The sequence below is a fragment of the Acipenser ruthenus genome, chromosome 1 (genome assembly GCF_902713425.1).
Source record: "Acipenser ruthenus chromosome 1, fAciRut3.2 maternal haplotype, whole genome shotgun sequence".
NCBI classification, from domain to species: Eukaryota; Metazoa; Chordata; class Actinopteri; order Acipenseriformes; family Acipenseridae; genus Acipenser; species Acipenser ruthenus.
In genome coordinates, this window is record NC_081189.1 from 22,668,459 (window position 1) to 22,681,341 (window position 12,883).

The 12,883-nt window shown below is 35.4% G+C and overlaps 1 protein-coding gene across 2 annotated transcripts in view; it reads left to right on the forward strand.

The window, feature by feature from the left end:
• LOC117971937 (tyrosine-protein kinase SYK-like) overlaps positions 1-12,517 on the forward strand; it is a 44,444-nt gene extending 31,927 nt beyond the window's left edge. Inside the window, exons 5-14 of one of the 2 annotated variants that reach the window (XM_059022190.1) lie at positions 463-544; positions 1,069-1,115; positions 2,020-2,088; positions 4,827-4,908; positions 5,068-5,242; positions 8,058-8,267; positions 9,001-9,190; positions 9,353-9,493; positions 9,988-10,100; positions 11,033-12,517. In XM_059022190.1, coding sequence (XP_058878173.1) covers positions 463-544; positions 1,069-1,115; positions 2,020-2,088; positions 4,827-4,908; positions 5,068-5,242; positions 8,058-8,267; positions 9,001-9,190; positions 9,353-9,493; positions 9,988-10,100; positions 11,033-11,105 — 1,182 coding nt within the window. In that variant the 3' untranslated portion in view covers positions 11,106-12,517. The remainder of the gene's footprint in view (positions 1-462; positions 545-1,068; positions 1,116-2,019; positions 2,089-4,826; positions 4,909-5,067; positions 5,243-8,057; positions 8,268-9,000; positions 9,191-9,352; positions 9,494-9,987; positions 10,101-11,032) is intronic. The other variant, XM_059022196.1, reaches the window with a different exon arrangement.
• Positions 12,518-12,883: the final 366 nt, after the last annotated feature.

Here is a 12,883-nt window from a genome sequence, read left to right on the forward strand (position 1 = left end):
TCCTTTTAAAATCCTGTTATACATATTCACAGGGATGTAAGGGTTAAATAAATGTCAGTAGCCATCTACAGCGTTCTGTTTATTAATCTGCTAATACATACTTTGTAGTACTGGGATGAGCAATTCAAATGGTTAAAGTAATGTGATGGGATGATTGTTTAATGATTGCTCATTATGTGGCTTACTGTGGAGGCTATAGCGACATCATGTGGCTAGAAGACTAAATTACAGGTTAAATAATTAAGTGAAAAACGCAGGGCCCTAACTATGATGAATAGAAAGGTCTCATACAGACTATTAGCAAAAAAAGAGTGAGTGAAAACGATGTTGGGATAGTGCCGCAGTATCTAAGCAAGGGCATTTTCTTTGAAATCCTGCTGACAGTATTTTTTACACAGACATAAGTGAAATATTTTTGTTGTTACTAGAAATAACTTCACTCACCATGGTGTCTTTCCACAGTTGGTAGAGCACTATTCCTATAAGCCTGATGGACTGCTAAGGGTTCTCACAGAACCATGTCTCCGGCCTGACCTGCCACTTGGTATGTAGTTCTGCTTTTGTTTTCTTTCTCTTTTGATATATTAGATGGTGTTTATGCTTTGCTAGACTCTATGTTGAAACATGCTGCCTTTACACAGAAACAACCACTTCATTAGTCCTGAAGTACCAGCATAGTTGCTTTACTGTCATCGCTGAGGTTAGGGTCTTGAATGAAAGTTGTTCACAAATCATTAATGTTACAAGGCTCATTCCAGTGAAGCTGGTTATTGCAATCGACTAATTCTTTATATACAGTGTGTATAATCCAGAATAACACGAGGGGGGCAATGTTATAAATATTATACTGTAGCTGGAGAAAATGCTGATGCGTTTGCTATACTCAAAAGGCAGCAAGTGGAAATAAAACATGGCGGAGCCCACAGGCACAGATATTCATTTAATGCATATTACATTAATATGTGCTGTTTTCAAGATCCTCTTTTTGTTCTTAATCTTCATTCAGATGATATTTACTTCTGCTTTTTTATTTAAAACAATTGTACTTGCCGGTTTATTTTTGTACAGATTCTATAGATCTGAGCTGTCCACCCATTCCTCAAAATCACCCCAGGGTAAGTATCCATCTAATCTCTATCAATAGAATTATTATTTTTTTCCATTAGTGTATTGGTAGAGGTCATGAACTGCAGGTGTGTTGAATTGCAGTTTTTCTTCTCTCGAATCTTGCTACTTTTTTCTGTGTTTCTGTTGTTAATGCCACTCTGCATTTTCTGCTTACTCATGTTGGTAACTAAATTTTAAGTTTTGAAAAAAAAAATATGTTTTTTTTTTCCCCACCTCATTAACATTGGGACAAACTCCTGATGAAGGTGTGTCGATATTCAGGAAATGAGACCCTGGTCTTGTTTTATAACAAACCTATCTGTCTTTTACAGTCTGTTTCCATTTGCAGTTTGTGTGTGTTGTCAAAGTGCCCGCTGTATCTTTGGGTTAGATTGCCTATTTATTTGCAAATAAAATATGTGGCTATTTATTCTGTTGGAATTAGACATAGTTTCCCAAAAATATAATTTGCTTTTTTAACTGTTCTTTTGAAATTTCCTGAGAATACAGTTGGTTTAGGGGGAATGCTGCTGGGCCACACAAACAGAAATTGTGAAAGTGCAGTTAAAATGCAATCCATCACAAATGTAGTTTTCTTTCACATAACATTTTTTTTTTAAATCTTTGGAAATTATGAAGAATTCCATAATCCATACAGTAGTGAATAGGACAGCTTTGTACTCATCCCTGTTTAATAGATATGCATGGCATTAACAAACACTTTGTTTATAACAACATAATAGAAGAGTAAACCAAGAGGAATCTTGCAGCAGAAGTCATGTAAACTGTGCTTCATTTTAACACTATAGTCAATTTCCTGTGTTTAAATGTAACCAACTACTTGCTGGTTATAGAAATATGTGAGCCCTTTTCATTTAGAAAATAATTCCTCTTTGAAATTGTGGTTTCTAGAATGGTGCAACAGGTGGAATTTTCTCCAGAATGAAATCCTACTCCTTTCCAAAGTCTGGCAGCAAACAGGTGCAACTATCACACCATTTTCAATTGTTTTCCCTCAGAAATTAAAGTGGTAGGAAATGTATGCAATGAACTAACCTGATCTGACACCCTTCTACTAATGTGTGGTTTGCTACTAACAAGGTGTTGGGGCAGCTGGTGTTCTTCCTAATTCTTCCAATCTGTGCCTACATTTATTAATCAGCATGTGTGTTTATCAATCATTACTGCAGAATACTTATTCACTCTTGAGTCCAAAAAAGTGATGTGCTTGTTGCAGAATCAAAATCATCTTCAAAATATACTGCATAAAACCTTCAGCGTACCTGTAGATAGTGGCAACCTGTCTGATATGGCAAGAATGGCATTTATATCGGATTGCGTCATCACATATGCTAAGAAATAATTCATTTACTTTCTTTTTTACTGAGCAAATTAATACTTATTTGCATGCATTCAGTTTCAGTGTTTTAACAGCCCGTGTAACATTTTTGAGTGAGGATCTTCCCAACCCAGTGCATGTAGAGTTTCACCTTGTTTCCACCTGACACACTGCACGTAGGCTTCCTCCTGCTATTACTAATTACTAAGACCTTGTTATGAAAGTAGGTGTACTGCTGGGATGTTAAATGGTGGTCAGTGTTTCAACGACTGCATTGTGTTATAAGTATGACACAGAATTGAGACAATGAATATTTTAAATATACTTTCACCAAACTGGTGATCTATAATTTGGGCAGAGTATTGACCCAAAAGCAAACAGGTACCAAAAGGTAGGTAAAACTTAGAATTATGGTCCAGAATACCGGTGTTCACCTGTTTCATATTTTTTATTATCAAGGAGTGTCTGTGATGTGTTCATCTGTCTAAACAGCTGGATAGAATAGTAATGCAGGTTATACTGTAAAACACCTAGTTCCACTCACCCTCTTAACAAAATCACTCAGACAACAAAACCTGTACAATGCCTAGTTATATCTGAACACAATAAAAAATCAAACATCTTCAGATGCTGCGAGTGCCCTATGGCCCATTAACATCCTGACATCATCATGATTGCATGGGTGTTTGTTGGTGACAGGGTTGTTTCGTTGTCATGGCAGTTTTATAACAAAGCGTTGTTAATATAAGTTGTTTCGTAATCAATACCTGATGTTTTTAAGCCTAAGTTGTTAATTAGCCTGTAGTATGTTTCCTATTGGCAGTCTTATAGGGTTAGAAAATGGTACTTCACTTTAAAAAAGAAAAGAAAAGCTACTTCTAATCAAGTAGAAGTCATTACATAAAATCAACTGAAGAAGAAAACAAACCAAACCAGTAAATCAGTAAATACCTTTATTTTTAAAAAAATATTTCTATGAATGTATAAAATCTGGAGCCAGCCAGACCATGCTGAAAACATCTAACCAAATTTGAGGCTATGCAGTGAAGGTCATGTAGGAATGAAGTGTAGGAGCCTGTAGGAATTTACTCTGCATCCCGACTAATTCTGCCATTCTTCCATTACTCCTTCTATATTAAATTTGTTCTAATGTATACTGTAATGCAAAAATACATACAGGTGGTCCTGAATGGGTGTACTATACTGCCATCTGTTAGTTAAATGTGGAACTGTGGATGCGTCAAGGTGATATTTTAAATCAACTTTTGAAAAAATCCACACCATTTCAGCCCCCCACCTTCAGTGCAAAACTTGTTTTTGGTTGAATACAGTTCTATACAAATTATATGGATTTATTTTTACTAAACAACAAGAATACACCAAGCTCTTTGTTTTTGTATTTTATTTTATTTCCAATTTTGTCAGAATGTATGTGCTTAAAAAAAGAAATAATGAATGAATGAAATGGGTAGAAATAATTCGAAACCTGACATAACACAGTAGAACAGAATAGAATTACAGTAAACGCAATGTATTTCTACAAGAAATGTGTTGTAGCGTGTCAAGGGGGTACACCCTGTTATGTTTCCAGTAGTTGTGTATTGGCAGCACGGCTCTTCTTCACAGGGGACTGGCATGGGAGAGCGCTGTCACGATAATAACTGGGAGGGTTCCCTTGCTGAATTAGCCAGTGTTACATTCCATTATTGGGTTGTTTAAGTGTGACTTTACGCTGAGCATGGGAGGAAGGCTCCCATCACTGAGATTAAACGTCAAAAACAACAGAATGCAGCATGACAACAGTAACATATACTGCACCATCCACTGACTGAAGATTTGTTTTCTTTTTTTCATGGAATTTCGGATGGTTTGTCTTTTTAACACAACAAATAATGTATTTATGGTACCCTTATAAAAGTTTACCACAGTAAAATCATAGCAACGTGTAATAAAGCATAGTGAACGCTTGGTAAAGCGTAGGTAAGCAATGTACAGAATAGCAAGGTACAGTAAAGCATATTAATAAACATGGCAAACCAGAGTAAACTATGGTAAATGGTAAACATAAATGGTAAACTATGGTAAACATATAGAGAAAAGCATGGTAAAACTGCCAAAATACCGTGGTAAACTTTTGTAAGGGAAATGGGGTTATTAACTTGCGACTTAATTTACATTTCACCACTTTTCAAATTTCTAATACAGCTTTGGTGCTTGCATATTTTGCAATCCTGCTTAATGCGTGATCTAGTGTTCAAAACAATTCATCATGCTGCTTTATGTGCCGCGCATTTTGCATGTGATTTTGCTACAGAACAACAAAAAACGTACTTTCCATTTCCTGCAGATTTTTTAAATGTATTTTTCTTCATCCATGCAGAAGGCGAGCGATATGGGTGCTCGTGCTAAGAGTTCTGCACAACTCAACCCCTACGAAATGAGGCCAGGAAATAAAAAACAAGGTATAACAAGAGATGATGACTGCATGTTTATTGAAATACAAGCTTGGAATGCATCTACAGTACAATTCTGAAGGTCAAAAAGTAACCAATGTAGTGTGTTAATAATGTGTAGGGCTTCTTTTCTAAGCACTGATTTTTGCTTTTTCATTCTACCATCAGTTTCCAAAGAGGCTATGCCCATGGACACTGCGGTTTATGAAAGCCCGTATGCCGACCCAGAAGAATTGAAACCCAAAACTGTTCATCTAGACCGGAAGCAACTTATACTGGAAGACGGAGAGCTTGGTTCTGGGAACTTTGGTACTGTGATGAAAGGGGTTTATCGCATGATGAAGTAAGTACCACTACCAGCCTCTAAAAACTATATTAAAATGGCAAGATGCTTTATCAACATGTTAAACGCATGATGCAAGTAAGCATTAATATCCGCCACATTCACCATGCCTCCTTGATTTTTGACTACAAGAAAATTCCAGACTGTTATCAAACAGGAATGTCCGCTTAATGCTGTTCTGGGCCGAAAAATAGTTTTTACATACAAATCAATTCTTTTTAAAACTATTTTACACTGGACTACATTTGGATATTTCAAACTAAACTGCCGATATTGTGTAGGATAATTATTATTTGTTTATTTAGCAGACACCTTTATCCAAGGCAACTTACAGAGACTAGAGTGTGTGAACTATGCATCAGCTACAGAGTCACTTACAACAACATCTCACCCGAAAGCCAGAACACAAGGAGGTTAAGTGACTTGCGCAGGGTCACACAAATGAGTCAGTGGCTGAGGTGGGATTTGAACCGGGGACCACCTGGTTACAAGCCCTTCTCTTTAACCACTGGACCACACAGCCTCCTAATGGCTGCTCTCCTCACAATCTGAACATCGATTTTAATAGTTCTTGGGTAATTGAAATAAAATCTAATCCTAGTTCTTAGTGATAGGGGTTTTAGCACTGTGTTATTCTGTATTTTTTGAGTATGCAACATACCGTCTTGTAATGTGTGATTGTATGACTGATGTCTTCAATGGTAACACCCCAAGGAGAAATGTGTAATTCAAAATAAAACAAATACAATGGATGTAGGTAGGAAAGTTCTTTGCACGGAGGTCTGGCCTATCACTGGGCTAGCTGATGTGCAGTAGTCTTGTAACGTCAGTAAAGCAGAATTAAGGTTGACCTGGTTTTTTGAATCACATAACATGTACTGTTTTTGCTTGTGCTTTGTAGTTGTAATGTAAGTATTCTTTATAATAGTAAGGAACAAGAGAGATTAGTTAACAAAGTACTTGAAAAACCTACAACTAAATTTACCTGATGTATCTTTTATCAACATGTGACTTGAGTTAACATTTTCTAATGAAGGTGCCAACACGTGGTCAGCTTGTTGAATTGCTACAGGTATATGCATCCTCTGGCTCCTCCATCCATTCTACTGTAGAATGTTGTCCCTTAATTAATTATTTCAACCTGCAAAATATATCCTACCTCTGCCTTACTAGAACAGTTCTACAAATTGCCTCCATTCAAGGATTTCTTATCTGTCATTAAACAACAAGCTTGAAAAGGGTTTATGACATCTTTTTCATCACAGCTAGGTTAAAAGCCACAAGCCTTGGTACTGAAGATCAGTTCTCTTTGCTTTTGTTCATTATCCTGCAAGGAAGCTGTTTACATGTGCTTTTTTTTCCCAACTTGAAACATCTAGGGTGGGGGCCAAATAGATTTACCCTGCACCTTCCAGGGGGAGGCACGGACGGACAACCAATTAAATGTTATCCTGTTTTTTCCAGAGAAACGTCCCTGAAAGTGTGGTTTCCATGCATACAACAATTTGCACACGAGAATGTCACCTTCTCACAAGGAAACCATGTCACAGTTGCAAAATGCTGGGGTTTTTTTTTTTACATTTTTAATTGAACACCAATATAATGAAGAAAATATTTCAAACAAAAAGCATACTTACCTGCTGCCATTTTAGACTCTACTTCAGCTGACGTCTTTACTTAAGTCTGTAGTGCTGGGACTTAGGAAATAACAAGAGTTTATTTTCACGTGAAATTGGGGTTTTCATGAAAAATTGGGTGTTGGCTTTACATTTTTTTACAAAATTGGGTTTTACCTTCTCTGTGAGCATTGTTTTTTTGGCCTGAAACCCCATTTTCACAAGATTTTCCACCAAACTTGCATGCGCACCTTCACGATCATTTAACCCTCCATGGAAACTGGGCCAATGTGAGACTACAAGTTAGATGAGATTAACCTGCTTACTAGTCAACCTTCAACGCCTGTGCCTGCTTCCCTGAAGAGATGGATTTAATGTTACATTTTTTTTTATTTTACCATAAGAGGGGACATTAATACAAACGAATTGGCTTTTAAAGTAATTGTAGCCACAGAAGAATGCCATAAATCTTACCTATTTTGCACGTCCATTAGCTACTGTATTTTCATTTTAAACAGACATCTAGTACTACAATAGGTTAGCGTGAATTCCAAGCTGACTTGACTTGCGTTCCAGGAAGTCTGTTTCTGCTTTACTTTCTTGTCTTCTGGGTCAAAACACGTTACTGATTGAAAGCATGCCACTCAATAGGGGAAGCAGTTGACTGGTTATTGACAGGAAATAAAAAAACAGTGAAGGGGTGGGGTCAGTTTCACCAACCAGGTGAAATGACCCAGGAGGTGCGGCATTCTAAAAGCATGGCTGCAAGCAGAGATTTTGTTAATCCAGTCTAGTACCAGATATAATGTTTTCATATACAAATACAAGTTTATTAAAAACATGTGTTTCTTTCAAAACTGCACATTTGAAACCTATATAATGAATGTACATGGAGGAGAAAATGTATGAAACTATATTGATAGCTACAATTACTTTGAGTGTTCTTTGTTTTTCAGTACTAGTGTACATAAGTATTAGACAAACATGGCATTTCTGTTTCCCATAAAAATTACATAAAACACAAGATTCAACACATCTCAGAAATGAACACGAGATCTACATAGGTAATGGAAGTGAACAACAGATGTGGTGAGTCATTGCAATTGGAAACAACTAAAAGTTATGGGGACAGTGAAAATAAAATAACATTTAATTAGAAGCTACTTACTTTAAAGATGTGTTTTACAATTTATTATCAGATCTGAAAAAACAGTAGCTGTAAAAATCCTAAAGAACGAGGACAATGATCCAGCGGTCAAGGAGGAGATGCTCAGAGAAGCAAACGTGATGCAGCGGCTGGACAACCCGTACATCGTCCGAATGATTGGAATCTGTGAAGCTGAGAATCTGATGTTGGTTATGGAACTTGCAGAGTTAGGTCCCCTCAACAAATTCTTGCAAAAAAACAAGTAAGTCAGTTTTAGTTAGTGGTTTGCTTTCCATGCAAATGCACAGAGCTGGGCCAGCCAGAAATGTATTTATTTATTTATCCGCAGTGGAAGCCACATGTTCTAACCCCTGCGACACAGATTACATTATGCCCACTGACGAAACAGTGCCGAAATTGTTATTTTTTTTAAAGCTTTCATTCAGCTGCACTTCATTATTCCTACCACCAGATGGCAAACTATAGTTAAAAAAATTCATCAAGGAACAACAGGGTCGACTATGGACTTTCTTAACCACTGGCTGTTTACAGATTGGGTCCCTGTATGCCCTCCATGCTTTCTTTATTTATATCCATACAGTGAATTTAGTGTGAAAATGAACACTGGGAATATATTTTTTATTTAGGAGCTCAAAAAAATATTTTGTAATAACGTAAAACGTTAAACAGCCTCTATTCTGGTATATTATGTACATTAGAACATCTATATTCGTACTTGAAAATATAATAACTCTAAATTTCAGATAGCATACTCCAAAAATAACAAAACAAAACTGCACTACCTACCTCTTAATGGACTTCACAAGTTCAGCCCCTGGCTCGTTGCAATTTAGTATGCTTTTATAGATAATAACTCCTCATGTCAAGAGTTTTCTAGGAATAAAAAAAAAAACAATTGTTTACAGAAATTGGCAGTTTGTAGAGTATTTATGTTGACTGTATTGCTAACCTGCTTCCTTTTAAAATCTCTTTAGGCATATTTCCAAAAAGAATATCACAGAGTTAGTTCATCAAGTTTCCATGGGCATGAAGTACCTTGAAGAGAACAGCTTTGTTCACAGAGACTTGGCTGCCAGAAATGTGCTGTTAGTCACCCAGCATTATGCCAAAATTAGTGACTTTGGGCTCTCAAAAGCACTGAATGCAGAAGAGAATTACTACAAAGTGAGTCTTGTTTATTAGTGTGAATCAATCACAAATGACAACCTGGTTATCTTTTTGTTAACTCAAGAATTTTACTTTACTGGAAGCTTTAGCAAAATGAACTATTTTGTACAGTACTAAGGTTTGCTTACTTCAGAGTCTACCCATTTCCTCGTTTTTTAGGCTAAAGGACATGGGAAATGGCCCGTCAAATGGTATGCTCCAGAATGTATGAATTACTTCAAGTTTTCCTGCAAGAGTGATGTATGGAGCTTTGGTGTTTTGATGTGGGAAGCATTTTCCTTGGGACAGAAGCCATACAGAGTGAGTTCCCCCATATACTGGAATGTGTGTAAAATGCAGTGTCTCTGAAACTAGTCTACCCAGCAAGCTCTTAAAAAGGTTTCCGTATAGGTTTATATGGTTTTGCAATGTCCTATTTGTACTATCTGTATTCACAATATAAAGTATACAACTATTAACATGCTACCTACATTTATATTGTAAAGAGAAAGCAAAACATACTTAAGATGAAATTCAATTTCCTGCTGCTGTTGATACAAAGCTGTTAATGTAGTTAATTATATGTTTTATTTTTTTTTTAACATTTACTGTTTAGTCCAATTAAAAGGACAAGTAGATTTTTTTCATACTCAAAAAAAAAAGTGGTTTCTAATCAATAAAATTGATCTACACAAAGTCATCATTAATAATATTGAAATAGTTTTATTTTGATGTTATTTTGAACACATAAATAAAGTAAAGTGGCTTAACATGCACATGGTTTATTTATATATCCAAAATACATTTGTTTTCAGGGTATGAAAGGAAATGAAGTCATGCAAATGCTTGAACGTGGAGATCGGATGGAGTCTCCCCCTGATTGTCCGCCTGAAATGTATGACCTCATGAAACAATGCTGGACCTACAAGTGAGTCTGAAACTTAATATCACTTTTCAGCTGTATGGCATACATGTTTCCCACTTTTCCCAGTTGTTTAGGCAATACACCCTCCCTATTACAAACAGTCACCCATTGTAACATCTGAGGCAACAGTCAACAAAGGTTCAGTGGTAACTTACCAGTTGTCCACTTGATAGATCCTGACCCAAAAAGAATGCCTCATAAATTGGTGTGTCATTTAATTCCAGTAACTCAACAGGCAATTTAAGCACTTCCAAAATGTAATTGCAGTTAGACTGCAGTTGTTTTGCCAGTGGGTGGGGTTGGATATTATTATTATTATTATTATTATTATTATTATTATTATTATTATTATTATTATTTGACAGAAGGCAACTTACAGATGTTACAGGGCAATAGAAGGTTACAGGGCAAAAACAATATTTAAGTACAGTACAGTTTACAGTAAGTGCAAATACTACTAGAATATAATATGAGAAGTTTAGTATGTAACGAGTTTAGAATTAAAACAATTTGTATCTACAATGAAATAATAGCAGTGCAGAGATCTGCTGAGCATCCAGTAACATGGTGCTTAGGTCAGGCAAGTCCAGTGCATAGTAGGAGGGGTAGATCAAGAGATTGACAAGTGCAGTCTAAACAGGCGAATAACATACTAAATGAATGATAAGCCTCTAAACATTGTTGTAAGCTCTTTAGTGACACCTACTGGGAGCATTTCCCAGTTACAGAAAGGTGGAGAGCTATGCTGACATGCCTCAGGAAGATCTGACTCTGGGGAAGCCAAGCTTCACTTTATAGGCTGAATAGGGACCTAAATCACAGGTCCTCTTGTATGCAGTATTAAAATATTGTTTGTCATATTTTTTTTGTCTTTCCTTGTTCTGATAAAAGATGCAATTATATATTCAACAAGGTTTTTTTTTTTCTCTTTTCAGAATTGAAGAAAGGCCTGCTTTTGTAGTTGTTGAACGCAGACTACGGGACTACTACTACGACATTTCACAATAATTCGTTTTTATGGGCGCCATGCCTGAGACATTATCTTACAGTGGAGTATCTGCAGTAAGAAAAAGAAAACGTTTCAGCAGATGTCAATACTGTAAGATTCTTGCTGCACTGCTTTTTTCATTACTTTTGTTTCGGATTAGGAATACAGTATCAACTACATGGATGAACCTAGGTGTGTCACCTCTTAGCGATTTGTCTGTCTTCAAAAATGATTGCATGATTCCATTGAGATAATATATTTACAATGATTTCACAATCAAATCAATGACTGCAAAATAATAAACAAAATCAAATTTCTATCTGTGGTCCCCACAGCATGCTTGCAGTGATGTAAATATGTATCTTAATGTGTCATATCTCTGTTGACAGGAAAAGAGTCACATGGTGGCTAATCTGTTTTTTTAAGTTTGACTGTCCACTTGTTTGTTTGTTTTTAGCTTCACTGCTTTATTGCTTATAATAAGGTATTTTGTAATGCAGTAAGTTTAGTTTTATATGTACAGTATTTACAAATGCAGTACTATCTACCTATCTTCAATACAAAGTATAAAGCTATGAACATGCTACTTAATCGATTTATATTAAGAGAAAATAAAAACATACTTAAGAATAAATTCAATTTCCTGCTACTGTCGATGCAAAACTGTTAATGTAGTTAATAATATGTTGATATCATTTACCTTTCAGCAGTTATTTATAAAAGTAATTTTTATTATACATCTGTCACCAACATGCTAAAAAAACAGCACATAACCATTGTTTTGTGTCGTATTTGCTTAAATTAACAATCAGTCTGAAAAGTAAAAATGGTAAAGATTTGCAACCGGCTATCATCTACTTTATTACAGCTGTATACTGCACAGCATCACACATTTATAGGAATGTTAATTTGGTCAAAAAGTTTACTTTTTGAAAGGAGACTTTTTAAAATTAAATTGTATTTAAAATCTGGATTTCATTATCTCGTCTCATTTACAATATGGTCGTGGAGGACTATGACATACATATAACCACACACACACACACACACACACACACACACACACACACACACAAACAGACAACTACAACACAGGGAAAGTCAGCTCATTTGTACACACTCATCTACTTACAGATCTTAAAAGGAAACCTTTGTCAAATTGAAAAAAAACTGTGCCTGAATATCTGATTAAGGGGATATATGCTTTCTGAGATCTATTTATCTTAACTATGAAGAGTTTTACAGTAAAGATATATAAAAAAAAAACATTCTTCGGTTAGAGCGATGTTTCTTTTACATGATTGGCATTGCATGTGTTTTGATATGTAAGAAATGTTTGGTGCTCTTTATTAGCAACTAATGTACGTGTGTGACTAAAAACAAACAGTTTTTGTCAATTTATTTTGATAAAATAAAATGTGTCTAAAAATGACTTATTTTTCTGTTATGTCTGTGTTCCATTGATGATTAATATATATATATATATATATATATATATATATATATATATATATATATATATATATATATATATATATATATATATAAAGAATTGTATTGCATTTACCAGTGCATGACTAAGACATTTAAAAGCATTTGTCTCAAAGGAATAGATTTTTAACACTTGAAGGGGCAGTTTAGAAAATAATTTGCAGAAACAAAAAATAATTACATTAGATCACTTCATTGGTACTGGACAGCCTTTCTTATGGTATACCAATTGATCTAAAAAGTGGCAGATCTAGTACTGACCTTAAATCACACAAAAAAGACTCTCCCAGTCGTTTTCAACATGTTT